This window comes from Oncorhynchus tshawytscha, linkage group LG08 (assembly GCF_018296145.1).
Source record: "Oncorhynchus tshawytscha isolate Ot180627B linkage group LG08, Otsh_v2.0, whole genome shotgun sequence".
NCBI lineage: Eukaryota > Metazoa > Chordata > Actinopteri > Salmoniformes > Salmonidae > Oncorhynchus > Oncorhynchus tshawytscha.
Window position 1 is genome coordinate 6,698,785 of NC_056436.1, and position 16,418 is coordinate 6,715,202.

General features: G+C 44.2%; 1 protein-coding gene and 1 pseudogene across 1 annotated transcript; both read left to right on the top strand.

The window, feature by feature from the left end:
- Positions 1–415: 415 nt before the first annotated feature.
- LOC112255838 lies at positions 416–5,246 on the top strand (annotated as a pseudogene).
- Positions 5,247–7,663: 2,417 nt separating this feature from the next.
- LOC112255837 (protein cornichon homolog 1) lies at positions 7,664–15,949 on the top strand. The gene is made up of 5 exons (XM_042325140.1): positions 7,664–7,835; positions 10,023–10,091; positions 14,389–14,501; positions 15,029–15,172; positions 15,414–15,949. Exons 1-5 carry the CDS (start codon positions 7,755–7,757, stop codon positions 15,439–15,441), a joined length of 435 nt encoding a protein of 144 aa, XP_042181074.1. The 5' UTR covers positions 7,664–7,754; the 3' UTR covers positions 15,442–15,949.
- Positions 15,950–16,418: the final 469 nt, after the last annotated feature.

A 16,418-nucleotide genomic window follows, 5' to 3' on the forward strand; every position in this document is an offset into this window, starting at 1 on the left:
CACACACCCGAAAACACCACAACACACACACACACACACACCCGAAAACACCACAACACACACACACACACACCCGAAAACACCACAACACACACACACACCATGCTTACCCGAAAACACCACAACACACACACACACACACCCCGAAAACACCACAACACACACACACACACACCATGCTTACCCGAAAACACCACAACACACACACACACACACACACCCGAAAACACCACAACACACACACACACACACACACCCGAAAACACCACAACACACACACACACCATGCTTACCCGAAAACACCACAACACACACACACACACACACACACACACACACACCCGAAAACACCACAACACACACACACACACGCACACCCGAAAACACCACAACAAATGTTAACTGACACCGAAGCATGCTCAGCTTCATACCACACAAGGCCAGGAAGAGAGGTCAAAGCCCAGAACTGTCCTAGATCTGTTAAATGTCAAAGGGTGTAGGTGGATCGCTCCCTTAAAAGAGTTCCAGACTGTAAACTGGTTATTGAACAGTTGAACTTTGAGAAGCTTCGATATTGCATGTCTTTCAAATGTTGTCATGGCTATGGCGAAATGCAGAGTTGCTGAGAAATCTTGGTACTAAAACATTGTTTCAGAGTCTGTTATGTTGACGCGGTACGTAATTGGTACAGTATACACGAAGAGGACCAGAAGAGGACTGGCCACCCCTCGGAGCCTGGTTCCTCTCTACCCAGTACAGCCAGAAGAGGACTGGCCACCCCTCGGAGCCTGGTTCCTCTCTACCCAGTACAGCCAGAAGAAGACTGGCCACCCCTCGGAGCCTGGTTCCTCTCTACCCAGTACAGCCAGAAGAGGACTGGCCACCCCTCGGAGCCTGGTTCCTCTCTACCCAGTACAGCCAGAAGAAGACTGGCCACCCCTCGGAGCCTGGTTCCTCTCTACCCAGTACAGCCAGAAGAAGACTGGCCACCCCTCGGAGCCTGGTTCCTCTCTACCCAGTACAGCCAGAAGAAGACTGGCCACCCCTCGGAGCCTGGTTCCTCTCTAGGTTTCTTCCTAGGTTTTGGCCTTTTCTAGGGAGTTTTTCCTAGCCACCGTGCTTCTACACCTGCATTGCTTGTTGTTTTGGGGGTTTTAGGCTGGGTTTTCTGTACAGCACTTTGAGATATCAGCTGATGTACGAAGGGCTTTATAAATAAATCTGATTTAACAAGGTTACTTACCTTGAATTCATACTACAGAGCATGTATTCAAATGAAATGCTTGAAAATATGTAGAACATTTTTATTTAAAATTTTTTTTTTTTTTTTAAAGTAATAAGGGGGATGTAATATTCATGTGTGTTAACATACTGTATTGTAATTGGTTCGTGTTCTAATATCATATACTGTGCTGTGATTTGTTAAGACCACCCAGGCCGTGAGGTCATTGCAGTTGATCGTTGCCGAAGACACATGACAGTCAGGGAAAACACTTTAAATTGCTATGGATTGAAAATGAAGTTGGCCAATCCCTAAACCAAATCAATTTTTTAAAATATAATTTTAGCAAATTTAACTCTCTTACTTGTTTTTTAAATATTCATTTTTATTACCAAGAAAGATATTTGATTAGTAATATGATTCAGCAATACCTTCTCCAGATTCTATGTACTGTGAACAGCAAATCAACATCCCCCCTGAACTACCAGACATTCTCAAACAGTTCACCAAAGCTGCAATCAGAACCCAACCCCATGACATACTACAGTGGTCTGCAGCGTACTTCTCTGCCCTGTCCAAAGGAGACACTCTGCCCTGTCCAAAGGAGACACTCTGCCTTGTCCAAAGGAGACACTCTGCCCTGTCCAAAGGAGACACTCTGCCCTGTTTAAAGGAGACACTCTGCCCTGTCCAAAGGAGACACTCTGCCCTGTCCAAAGGAGACACTCTGCCCTGCCCAAAGGAGACACTCTGCCCTGTTTAAAGGAGACACTCTGCCCTGTCCAAAGGAGACACTCTGCCCTGTCCAAAGGAGACACTCTGCCCTGTCCAAAGGAGACACTCTGCCCTGTCCAAAGGAGACACTCTGCCCTGTCCAAAGGAGACACTCTGCCCTGTCCAAAGGAGACACTCTGCCCTGTCCAAAGGAGACACTCTGCCCTGTCCAAAGGAGACACTCTGCCCTGTCCAAAGGAGACACTCTGTCCTGTTTAAAGAAAACACTCTGCCCTGTCCAAAGGAGACACTCTGCCCTGTCCAAAGGAGACACTCTGCCCTGTCCAAAGGAGACACTCTGCCCTGTTTAAAGGAGACACTCTGCCCTGTTTAAAGGAGACACTCTGCCCTGTTTAAAGGAGACACTCTGCCCTGTTTAAAGGAGACACTCTGCCCTGTTTAAAGGAGACACTCTGCCCTGTTTAAAGGAGACACTCTGCCCTGTCCAAAGGTGACACTCTGCCCTGCCCAAAGGAGACACTCTGCCCTGTTTAAAGAAAACACTCTGCCTTGTCCAAAGGAGACACTCTGCCCTGTCCAAAGGAGACACTCTGCCCTGTCCAAAGGAGACACTCTGCCCTGTTTAAAGGAGACACTCTGTCCTGTCCAAAGAAAACACTCTGCCCTGTCCAAAGAAAACACTCTGCCCTGTCCAAAGGAGACACTCTGCCCTGTCCAAAGGAGCCACTCTGCCCTGTCCAAAGGAGACACTCTGCCCTGTCCAAAGGAGACACTCTGCCCTGTCCAAAGGAGACACTCTGCCCTGTCCAAAGATAGGCTGGAGATGCCCGTTGCCACACAGAAGACTGATACCGGATTGACACCAGGCCTGCTGAAGGTCCTACACAAACAGCTGGCCCTTAAGGAGACGATCAGTAAAGAGGAGATGCAGCAGAAGAGGAAGTGTCTGTGTCTTCCCTCAGAGCAGCTGGACACTCTGCTGGCCCTGGGGAACTTCAACGACAACATCCACTGGATGCACTTCTTCGCTCTGGGAGGGACCATCATCAGTACCCTGAGGTATGTGTGTGAGATCCTGACAGGGAATGGGGAGGGTGGAGCGGAGAGAGGATCCCCTTTGATTCGTTCGTAGGGCTGTACACTTACCTGGCCCACCTGGATGGAGAGATCCCCCAGGACCAGATAAGACAGTTCCATAAGCAGCCTGCAGGAGTCTGTCACCAAGCAGAATGGGACGATTCAACTGGCAAAAAAACAACTGGCAAAAAAAAAAACAACTGGCAAAAAAACAACTGGCAAAAAAAACAAAAGATAATAGGAGAGATTGAGGGAGAGACGAAAAGGACAGGAAAGAGCAGGAAGGAGCTGATTTTACTACTCATTCTACAAATAAATAGTATTCTCTAAAAAAAATGTTTTCTTTAAGTCAGAGAATGTTTTAGTATTTTCTCGTTAATACCTGCGTTCTGTTTTGTATGATGTAACAATGTAAATTGTTGATCTGTGTTTTGAATAAAAAAATGAATACATGACAGGTAGCTAGCTAATAAAGGGCTACATTTTATTATTTTGTACAAAGACTGTGAAACAAGACACTTAGCCGTCATCTCTGTGGTCAAAAACTCAGTTAATTAAGAAAGCAGTCAAGCCGTGATTGGAACAAAAACCTGACCAATGGCGTTTCAATAGACTGCTACAGGCTATGTTCATTGGCTTGGATTTTCCCCTGTTTTATATAATTATAGTAGGCAGTTGCGAGAGCAACATTTTATTTTGGAGAGCAAACTGGAAAATTGTTGCGAGAGGCAGAGGAGACAGTCGTGTTTGTGAGAGTGCAGTCATTTCTGAGTCTGGACATGGAGTCCAAGCATTTCGCTACACTCGCATTAACATCTGCTAACCATGTGTATGTGACCAATAAAATTTGATTTAGTACGTATTTCTTGAGGGGAAACAAAAATCTCTGCTCTCGGATTAATTTACTGCGCGCGGCACTGCAGTTCTGCTCGTTCAAAATCACGCTCACAAACCCTCACTTTGCACGCATCACGCTGGCCTGCGCTCCTCTGCTCGCTCGACCACAGTTCTTCTCAATTCCATTTAAGGGGCTTTATTGGCATGGGAAACATTGCCAAAGCAAGGGAAATAGATCAACAAAAGGGATATAAATAATAAAAAATGAACAGTAAACATTACACAAAAGTTCCAAAAGAATGAAGACATTTCAAATGTCATTATGTCTAATTTTCCCCAGTTTTGTAACGATGTGCAAATAGTTAAAATAAATAAATATGGTTTGTATTTACAATGGTGTTTGTTCTTCACTGGCTGCCCTTTGGTGGCAACAGGTCACACATATTGCTGCTGTGATGGCACACTGTGGTATTTCACCCAATATAATTTATTAAAATTGGATTTGTTTTTATGGGTCTGTGTAATGTGTAGCATTGGGGAAAGTAGTGGTATGTGTTAATTGTAAGGGTTCCCATGGGGCTGTGGATCAGAAAGTGTGACATTGGTTATTACTGCATTGTCGGAACTAGAAGCACAAGCATTTCGCTACACTCGCATTAACATCTGCTAACCATGTGTATGTGACCAATAAAATTTGATTTGATTTGAGAGAGGCAGGTTGAGGTTTCCAGGGTTAGAGGAGTACAAAAGTTGACCTATGCTGAGGCAGTGAAGAAAGTAGAGGAAGATGGGTCAAGGTGGAGGGATCCTGAGAGGATTGGTGTGACTAGTAGATCTGTACCAGAACAGAGGGAGGGATCCTGAGAGGAGAGGTGTGACTAGTTGATCTGTACCAGAACAGAGGGAGTGATCCTGAGAGGAGGGGTGTGACTAGTAGATCTGTACCAGAACAGAGGGAGTGATCCTGAGAGGAGGGGTGTGACTAGTAGATCTGTACCAGAACAGAGGGAGTGATCCTGAGAGGAGGGGTGTGACTAGTAGATCTGTACCAGAACAGAGCGATAAACCAACAAGTGATTTTTGTTTCAGTAAGATTGGATTTATAGCAATGGCTATCAACTGTACTGCAGGGATGGAACATAAGTTGCAGAAAAATGGAGGTTGGGAAAGGGGGATACCTAATCAGTTGTCCAACTGAATGTATTCATCTGAAATGTGTCTTCTGCATTTAACCCAACCCCTCTGAATCGGAGGTCGTGGTGGCAGCTGCAGAGAGGTATTTGGGTGTGCGAGACTTGACATCAGAAGAGTTACAGGGTGTGTTAAGTGGTGGTGTCCCGTCCTTTCAGGTTGTCCTTCACTGCAGCCGAAGTGAGTAAGACATTTAAACGTGTTAACCCTCGCAAGGCTGCAGGCCAAGACGGCATCCCCAGCCGCGCCCTCAGAGCATGCGCAGACCAGCTGGCCGGTGTGTTTACGGACATATTCAATCAATCCCTATACCAGTCTGCCGTTCCCACATGCTTCAAGAGGGCCACCATTGTTCCTGTTCCCAAGAAAGCTAAGGTAACTGAGCTAAACGACTACCGCCCCGTAGCACTCACATCCGTCATCATGAAGTGCTTTGAGAGACTAGTCAAGGACCATATCACCTCCACCCTACCTGACACCCTAGACCCACTCCAATTTGCTTACCGCCCAAATAGGTCCACAGACGATGCAATCTCAACCACACTGCACACTGCCCTAACCCATCTGGACAAGAGGAATACCTATGTGAGAATGCTGTTCATCGACTACAGCTCGGCATTCAACACCATAGTACCCTCCAAGCTCGTCATCAAGCTCGAGACCCTGGGTCTCGACCCCGCCCTGTGCAACTGGGTACTGGACTTCCTGACGGGCCGCCCCCAGGTGGTGAGGGTAGGCAACAACATCTCCTCCCCGCTGATCCTCAACACTGGGGCCCCACAAGGGTGCGTTCTGAGCCCTCTCCTGTACTCCCTGTTCACCCACGACTGCGTGGCCACGCACGCCTCCAACTCAATCATCAAGTTTGCGGATGACACAACAGTGGTAGGCTTGATTACCAACAACGACGAGACGGCCTACAGGGAGGAGGTGAGGGCCCTCGGAGTGTGGTGTCAGGAAAATAACCTCACACTCAACGTCAACAAAACTAAGGAGATGATTGTGGACTTCAGGAAACAGCAGAGGGAACAACCCCCCATCCACATCGATGGAACAGTAGTGGAGAGGGTAGCAAGTTTTAAGTTCCTCGGCATACACATCACAGACAAACTGAATTGGTCCACTCACACAGACAGCATCGTGAGGAAGGCGCAGCAGCGCCTCTTCAACCTCAGGAGGCTGAAGAAATTCGGCTTGTCACCAAAAGCACTCACAAACTTCTACAGATGCACAATCGAGAGCATCCTGGCGGGCTGTATCACCGCCTGGTATGGCAACTGCACCGCCCTCAACCGTAAGGCTCTCCAGAGGGTAGTGAGGTCTGCGCAACGCATCACCGGGGGCAAACTACCTGCCCTCCAGGACACCTACACCACCCGATGCTACAGGAAGGCCATAAAGATCATCAAGGACATCAACCACCCGAGCCACTGCCTGTTCACCCCGCTGTCATCCAGAAGGCGAGGTCAGTACAGGTGCATCAAAGCTGGGACCGAGAGACTGAAAAACAGCTTCTATCTCAAGGCCATCAGACTGTTAAACAGCCACCACTAACATTGAGTGGCTACTGCCAACACACTGTCAATGACACTGACTCTACTCCAGCCACTTTAATCATGGGAATTGATGGGAAATGATGTAAATATACCACTAGCCACTTTAAACAATGCTACCTTATATAATGTTACTTACCCTACATTGTTCATCTCATATGCATACGTTGATACTGTACTCTATATCATCGACTGCATCCCTATGTAATACATGTATCACTAGCCACTTTAACTATGCCACTTGGTTTACATACTTATCTCATATGTATATACTGTACTCGATATCATCTACTGTATCTTGCCTATGCTGCTCTGTACCATCACTCATTCATATATCCTTATGTACATATTCTTTATCCCCTTACACTGTGTATAAGACAGTAGTTTTTTGGAATTGTTAGTTAGATTACTTGTTCGTTATTACTGCATTGTCGGAACTAGAAGCACAAGCATTTCGCTACACTCGCATTAACATCTGCTAACCATGTGTATGTGACAAATAAAATTTGATTTGATTTGAAGGAGGACTAAATATATTTAAATAGTGGAGTAGGGTGGGGTTATTTTGTATTATTTTAGTTATTATTATTATTATTATTATTATTTTAAAGGTGTAAGTGTTGTGTTTAGTGTCACAGTCTATCAGGAATTCGACGACTGGAATTGCCCACCCCTGTGTTAGATGGTAGGGTTTTTATTTTTCAAGCAAAGTGTAAGGGAGTTGTACTCCCAGCCCAGTAGGTGGCGGTAATGCAACATTTATTGGATGCCAACCGCCGTTAAACCTCATCGAAGAAGAACTGCGACTTTGAAGGAAAAAAAAACCAAAGTAAAATCATGAAATCTGTGATCATCAGGTCGGAACTCCAGAAAGACACCCGAATTTATAAACTTCAAATTCTGATTTGGATGACCGTTCAAAAAAAATATTACCCCCCGTTGGAGCTCGTTTCTTCCCGAGTACCCAGTTGTCTTGGAACGACTGAAGTCAGAGATGTCCGAGTTCCCAGTTGTTTTGAACGCAGCATCATTTTTTTTTTTGCCCTGGTCTGCGTTCTGTAGTTTCTCGCTTCCCTCTAGAAGGCAACGGATGACAGATCTCTGTGGTTATAGATATCAGCCAGCAAAGCAACACAAACATGGCGTTCACATTCGCGGCCTTTTGTTACATGCTTGCGCTATTGCTTACGGCCGCTCTCATTTTCTTCGCTATTTGGCATGTAAGTAGCTATATTGGTATCATAATCAAATAGTATGACTTGAACTATAGTGATGTAGCTAGGCAATATAGATAACCAACGTTTTGCAATGAACCATTTGCAAACAGGCTTGTCATTCGTTAGTTTAATAACTAACCCAGAATGAATGGCACCGTACATCCGTGCTGTTTGACCGAAAAGACCGAGTCATTTTGTTTTCATTCGCTATCAAATAATATTGGCCTACCTTTTCTAAACAAACCTTTTTGTTAAACTCCGAATTTAAACGTCAGCCAGCTAGTAAACTATATCGGCATCCGTTAACGTTACCAGAGCTGGCTAAATGGTAACGCTATTAGTGTATACTAGCTAGGTAACTAATTATACTGAACAAAAATTATAAACGCAACAATTAACGATTTTAATGAGTTACAGTTCATATAAGGAAATCTCTTATTGAAATAAATCCATTATAAGGCCTTAATCGCAGCCAATACGCCCAGCCAATCAGAATGAGTTTTCCCCCAACTAAAGAGGGCTTATATACTAATACTTAGTTTCATCAGCTGTCCCGGTGGCTTGTCAGACGAACCCGGATGTGGAGGTCCTGGGCAGGCGTGGTAACACGTGGTTTGCTTTTTTGACGAAGATTAGACATATTCTCTAAAACGATGGAGGTGGCTTATGGTAGAGAAATTATCTGGTGGACATTCCTGCAGTCAGCATGCCAGTTGCACTCTCCCTCAATTTGAGACATTGGTGTCATTGATGTGACAAAACTGCACATTTTAGTGGCCTTTTATTGTCCCTAACACAAGGTAACATCTGTGTAATCATCATGCTGTTGAATCAGCTTCTTGATATGCCACACCTGACAGGTGGATGGATTTTTTTTTTAGCAAAGGAGAAATGCTCACTTAACAGGGATGTAAACAAATTTGTGCCGAAAATTAGAGAAATAATATTTTTGTGCGTATGGAACATTTATGCAATATTTTATTTCAGCTCATGAAACATGGGACCAACACTTTGGGTTTATATTTTTGTTCAGTGTAGTTAACATTAGCTTCCTACATTTAAAAACGGGTGAACACGGTAGTTGACTAGCAAACTAAACTAGCTAGTTTATGCAGTAATGAACCGGGGCCTCGTTGTTAAGTGATGGAAATCATCTGATTTGATTGCTGTCATGTTTCCTTTTCTGGCCGAGTCATCTATATTCTAACCTTTATCTATATTCTAACCTTTATCTATATTCTAACCTTTATCTATATTCTAACCTTTCAATTCTACTTAGATATTTTCAATCCCTTTGAATCGTCCCATTAGCTAAAGACTTACTGTGTTTGGATTCCATTTCCTAGTCCCCAGACTCGCATAATGTTGTTGGCCCCTAACACTGTACCCAAACAGTCCACACGCGTGCGCAAATTGATTTTTGTCCTCCCACACCAAATGTTATCAGGAAAATATCAAAACAAACTCTGAACCAATTATATTAATTTGGGGACAGGTCGAAAAGCATTAAACATTTATGGCAATTTAAGCTAGCTAGCTAATGTGTCCTATTGAGCTAGCTTGAGGTTGCTAGCTAATTTGTCCTGTGATATAAACGTTGAGTTGTTTACATACTCCTACAATTAATCCACATACAAAACGATCAACCAAATAGTTTCTAGTCTCCTCCTTCCGGGCTTTTTCCATATGGCGATTGGCATCTCAGTTACCATGACGACTGACCAAACTCAGCCACGTGGGTGATTTGAAAGATGAACTATCTGCTTCTGTAAACCAATGAGGAGATGGGAGAGGCAGGACTTGCACCTCGTTCAACGTCACAAATAGAACTGACTTCTATTTTAGCGCTTGGCAATGCAGACTGTCTTTGGCGCGCGTGAGCAGTGTGGGTGCAATAATTGAATAATTAATGTTTAAATTTATTTTGCTCGCGCACGTGGCGCGGTCAGCATGTTATGCTTGTTGTACCAGCCATTGTTGTAGGCAAGTTGTACCGGAGGACATTGAAATAATAAATAGGAGGATACGTCTTCTCTATGAAAGACAACAGCTGTCCCTCATTGCATTTGGCCATTGTTCCAGGACATTTGCAATCTGCAGCCTTTGTTTTTGTTCAATGATCCAGTTGTCTTTGTCAAACAAGAATGGGGAAGAAGTAATTTACTTCATATGTTCTCTCTTTCTCTCCAGATCATTGCATTTGATGAACTGAAGACTGATTACAAGAATCCCATTGATCAATGTAACACACTGAATCCGGTAAGTATAGACTGGATGGTTGCAGGTGACATCTTTCTCCTGACTTCATCGACTGCATACTGATCTGCTTTCTATAATATGTGCGGTCAGGCTGGATGAGGTTGCGGTCAGGCTGGATGAGGTTGCGGTCAGGCTGGGTGAGGTTGCGGTCAGGCTGGGTGAGGGTTGCGGCCTGGATGGGTTGCGTTCAGGCTGGATGAGGTTATGGCCTGGCGGTCAGGCTGAATGAGGTGGGTGAGGTTGCGGTCAGGCTGGGTGAGGTTGCGGCCTGGCGGTCAGGCTGGACGGTCAGGTGGGTGCCTGGGCTGGACAGGTTGCTCAGGCTGGATGAGGTTGCGGCCTGGCGGTCAGGCTGGATGAGGTTTGCAGGGAGGTTGCGGCCTGGCGGTCAGGCTGAGGATGAGGTTGCGGTCAGGCTGGATGAGGTTGCGGTCAGGCTGGATGAGGTTGCGGTCAGGCTGGATGAGGTTGCGGTCAGGCTGGATGAGGTTGCGGTCAGGCTGGATGAGGTTGCGGTCAGGCTGGATGAGATGGGGTCAGGCTGGATGAGGTTGCGGCCTGGCGGTCAGGCTGGATGAGGTTGCGGTCAGGCTGGATGAGGTTGCGGCCTGGCGGTCAGGCTGGATGAGGTTGCGGTCAGGCTGGATGAGGTTACGGCCTGGCGGTCAGGCTGGATGAGGTTGCGGTCAGTCTGGATGAGATTGCGGTCAGGCTGGATGAGGTTACGGCCTGGCGGTCCGGCTGGGTGAGGTTGCGGTCCGGCTGGGTGAGGTTGCGGTCCGGCTGGGTGAGGTTGCGGTCCGGCTGGATGAGGTTGCGGTCAGGCTGGGTGAGGTTGCGGTCCGGCTGGATGAGGTTGCGGTCCGGCTGGATGAGGTTGTGGCTGGATGGCTTCCTGTGCTGCACTGTTGTAAATCTATAGTGATCTTGTCAGCTGTCAAACTCAAACACTTTTAGTTTTTTGTAATCTGCTTTTTTTTTTAAATGTAATTTTTTTTAATGGCATAGACTGTTGAAAAGGTCAAAAATATTAAAATAATTGAATGTTTGTACCAATCTCCGATATAAAATGCCATTTCGGTCTCCAGTCGGTCACTTCTGCACATGGGGAGTGTTTGCAAACGTCTTTTTCAGTCAACGAATCTCAAGAGGCGTTGGACTAATTTACTACAGCAGGGTTATTGAATTCAAGCCTCAACGTTCTGCGCTCATTGGTATTAGAAATGACCTGGCATTACCGACCAGGCTCTATGCAGTTCATAGGATGTCTTGTCTGAGACCGTCAGACCTCAACTCAGTCAGCCTAACATCCTCAGGAGTTGAGTCCAGAGTCCAAAGTTAAGTAAATTGGGGGGGGGGGCAGTCTTGTGTACAACATGTCTCAATGTCACTACGTTGCATTACTTCCTCTGTCTGTGTGTGTCTGCGTGTGTCTGTGTGTGTGTGTGTGTGTGTGTGTGTGTGCCCAGCGTGTTTTCCCCATGAGATCTTTAATGATTAGAGAGGACAGTATAGCTTTGTAGGGTAGACGGGAGTTTCAACCCATGTATGTAGAGGGCTCGTCATGGTTTTCATTTTTTTTCTTCGTTTCATACTTTAAACAATGTTGAAACATCTAAGTGTAATGAAAGTTGGGGGTGAAGATTAAACCATTTTAAGATAAATATTTTTTCAAAGCTGCGCTGAAATGTATTTGGGGACACTTTTATTCTAAACATTAAGCCTGCATCCCTATGAGCTCTGGTCTAAAGTAGTGCACTATATAGGGACTAGGGTGCCATAGGGCTCTGGTCTAAAGTAGTGCACTATATAGGGACTAGGGTGCCATAGGGCTCTGGTCTAAAGTAGTGCACTATATAGGGACTAGGGTGCCATAGGACTCTGGTCTAAAGTAGTGCACTATATAGGGAATAGGGTGCCATAGGGCTCTGGTCTAAAGTAGTGCACTATATAGGGAATAGGGTGCCATAGGGCTCTGGTCTAAAGTAGTGCACTATATAGGGACTAGGGTGCCATTGGGGCGGTCTTGGTCAGTAGGAGGTGTAGTTTAGTTATATTACTCAGGAAGAGGGTTCATCAAAAGCATTGGGACGTGCAGAGACACTTGGACATGGGTACCAATGTTGTTATTGATGAACGTAGTGCTACATACAGAGGTTAACTGAAAAGACATGCAAATGCTCAGAGCGTAACAGCCAACTTCTGTTTGCATGTAGTGTACTCTGATAAGAGGCGGCAGGGTAGCCTAGCGGTTAGAGCGTTGGGACTGGAACCGGAAGGTTCAAACCCCCGAGCTGACAAGGTACACATCTGTCGTTCTGCCCCTGAACAGGCAGTTAACGCACTGTTCCTAGGCCGTCATTGAAAATAAGAATTTGTTCTCAACTGACTTGCCTAGTTAAATAAAGGTAAAATAAAAAATATATATTAAAAAAATATATATTATATCATACCAACTTTTCCCAAGGAGAGAATTTTATTAAGTCAACGTTTTTGAAGTAGGGTTTAGCCTACATTTTAGTTCTGAGAATACTAGGCTAGGGTGCCTATAATATTTAACGAGTATTCTAGTCACACTGACAGATCTCCTTCAGTTGATCGTGGGATTTTGTGAGGACAGACAGGAGGCTCTATAAACCAAGAGTTTATGGGATTAAATAACACATTAACTGTGGGTCTCAGGACTGGTTAATCCGTGCTTTGTGTTCCCCTATAGCCTGGACTATTCAGCTGTAGCGTCGCACGACAACCATACCGCCTTCCTATGATTTAAGGCAAAACAAAAAGCAGCCTGAGAAGAAGAGTCAGTAAACATACATCTAGTCTAGTGTAACATGACATCTACCCCCCCCACCACACACACACATCTAGTCTAGTGTAACATGACATCTACTATCACATGTTTCAATGTAGCAGTGCTGTAAACCCCCCCCACACACACACCTTCATTTGAATGCATGTCTTTCTTTAGGCCTGAGCCTAGACCAGATGACGTCACAGTAGCCCTGTCCTATGGGGAAAGACAGAATCAGACGGAATATTCCTTAGAGTGCACTACTTTACAACCGAGCCCTACGGGGTCCTGGTCAAATGTAGTGTTATAGAAGCTACTGTCTAGTAATGTTATGGAAGCTACTGTCTAGTAATGTTATGGAAGCTACTGTCTAGTAATGTTATAGAAGCTACTGTCTGTCTAGTAATGTTATAGCAGCTACTGTATAGTAATGTTATAGAAGCTACTGTCTGTCTAGTAATGTTATAGAAGCTACTGTCTGTCTAGTAATGTTATGGAAGCTACTGTCTGTCTAGTAATGTTATAGCAGCTACTGTCTAGTAATGTTATAGAAGCTACTGTCTGTCTAGTAATGTTATGGAAGCTACTGTCTGTCTAGTAATGTTATGGAAGCTACTGTCTGTCTAGTAATGTTATGGAAGCTACTGTCTGTCTAGTAATGTTATGGAAGCTACTGTCTGTCTAGTAATGTTATGGAAGCTACTGTCTGTCTAGTAATGTTATGGAAGCTACTGTCTGTCTAGTAATGTTATAGAAGCTACTGTCTGTCTAGTAATGTTATAGAAGCTACTGTCTGTCTAGTAATGTTATAGCAGCTACTGTATAGTAATGTTATAGAAGCTACTGTCTGTCTAGTAATGTTATGGAAGCTACTGTCTGTCTAGTAATGTTATGGAAGCTACTGTCTGTCTAGTAATGTTATGGAAGCTACTGTCTGTCTAGTAATGTTATGGAAGCTACTGTCTGTCTAGTAATGTTATGGAAGCTACTGTCTGTCTAGTAATGTTATAGAAGCTACTGTCTGTCTAGTAATGTTATGGAAGCTACTGTCTAGTAATGTTATTGAAGCTACTGTCTGTCTAGTAATGTTATGGAAGCTACTGTCTGTCTAGTAATGTTATGGAAGCTACTGTCTCAAACGATATCAAGGGATGAAAACGCATGTCAAGGGAATGTCTTAACAGTTTAGACCTAAATTGTTCTGTTAGTCCCAATATCTATTTAATTCATGCTCATGGTGTCCTCTGTACTTGAACATTTTGCTGTACAAAGGCAACAATCATTCTATGACCCAAAACAACATGCAAGTCTTGTGTACATTTTCAGTCTCTGTCTCTAATTTCTACTGTATCTGTTTTCTGCATAGCAGTGAGTACATTTTCAGTCTCTGTCTCTGTTTTCTGCATAGCAGTGAGTACATTTGAGTGTATTTTCTTGAGGTCTGAAGGCAGCGACTCCTGACTCTGATCTTGTTGATATCACTGTGTTTACACGTTCATGCAGCTCGTACTCCCGGAGTATCTCATCCATGTGTTCTTCTGCGTGATGTTCCTGTGTGCTGCTGAGTGGCTCACCCTAGGCCTCAACATGCCACTGCTGGCCTACCACGTCTGGAGGTACGTTCAAGGGGTTTTATTTGTCACTTTAAGCAATGTACACATGCTATTTATTTTTGTTCCCCCCCCCAGTGTAACACTTTCTTTGAAAATATTATAAACCTTATTTATATTTATTTCTGCTGCAATTTTCATGGTTCATGATTTGTTAAGACCACTTAATGAATCTCAGCCAGGATGACAGATTTTTATTTCTCTTGGATATACGCCACTTGCAATTCTGCAGTGTTGTTTCTACGGAAACCAATGTAATGGACTTAACCATGCTGACTACAGCTAAAATGTGTCATATTTTCAAATCAGGTTTGTGAGAAAACGTGTCCTGTTTCTATAAATAGGCCTAAATGTGTTTCTATGCAGGCGCATACATACTCTTTACTTTTAACAGATTCAAACCCTGTGGACCTTTTTAAAAAAAAAAAAAAAAAAAAAAAATAGTCCCGCTGCCATGAACCAGCACATTTCCTGGTTAATAATTTGTTGAAACACAGCTACTTGTGACTTCCATGCGTCATGTTTCTCTGCAGGTATACGAGCAGGCCGGTGATGAGTGGTCCAGGCCTCTATGATCCAACTACGATCATGAACGCTGACGTCTTGGCCTACTGTCAAAAGGAGGGCTGGTGCAAACTGGCCTTCTACCTCCTCTCCTTCTTCTACTATCTCTACGGGTATGTTATCTCTACCATCTCTACGGGTATGTTATCTCTACCTCCTCTCCTTCTACCATCTATACGGGTATGTTATCTCTACCTCCTCTCCTTCTGTCTCTATGGGTATGAAAGTAATAACTGATCTGCCTTAAAGGCTGAGGTTTTTTTTGAGCTCATATCCTCGGTTTACCCGAAGTGTCTTAACGAACGTTAGGTTCAATGATGAGAATTTCCCCCTAAAGTGTTCTTTTTCTTACAGGATGATCTATGTGTTGGTGAGCTCTTAGAGGGGAAAGATCTGCATGTAGGAGATAAAACTGGTTTTAGTGGCCGCAGGAGAAGCTGAAGTGGGACCTGCTGCGAAGACCGACCACTCAATGATTCACGATGGCTGCCGTTTAAGAGACTGGATTGACTCACCACCAACGCAGTGCAGAGCGCCATTAATAAAAACATTTCTCCCTTTTTTAAAAATGAATATTGTCGCAGCTGTCCTCTCGTTCAACAGTCAACACTAAATGCTTTGAGAGGAAGAATGACCGACCTCAGAATCATTATTTTCCATTATCTTGTCATTATTTAATAATCCCAACAGATATTCGTGCCGATGTGCATCGTCAGTTTATAATATACAGACCACTCTGAATTAACACTTTATTGACTATTAGGAAATGTGGCTGTGAATTAGATGCCAAGCTTTTAAAATGTATTTAAGGTATGCAATGGGGTTTTTAAAATTATAATTACATAGTAAAATGGTTTTCTTGTCCAGACACATTGAAAACTTGAACTCACCTAAATGAGTAGAGTAGTCTTGATTACCGGGTAGAAAATGTGTTGCACAGACGAGGACAAATCAGTAGGGTTGTCTTACACTATTTGATATCGTTTTAGGTCTCATTCTACTTTCATAGCCCTGGTCAGTAGATGCTGTTTGATGTGTGAAGCTGTAGCAATCCCAAGAGTTTTGATCATGAAAAGTTCCTTACGGGAATACCTGTAATGAGCTCAAAGAAAAACATAATGTTCTGTCAGCCCCCCTAAACAACCAACTCCATAATGTTCTGTCAGCCCCCCATCTAAACAACCAACTCCATAATGTTCTGTCAGTCCCCCTAAACAACCAACAACATAATGTTCTGTCAGTCCCCCCCCATCTAAACAACCAACTCCATAATGTTCTGTCAGTCCCCCCATCTAAACAACCAACTCCATAATGTTCTGTCAGCCCCCCTAAACAACCAACTCCATAATGTTCTGTCAA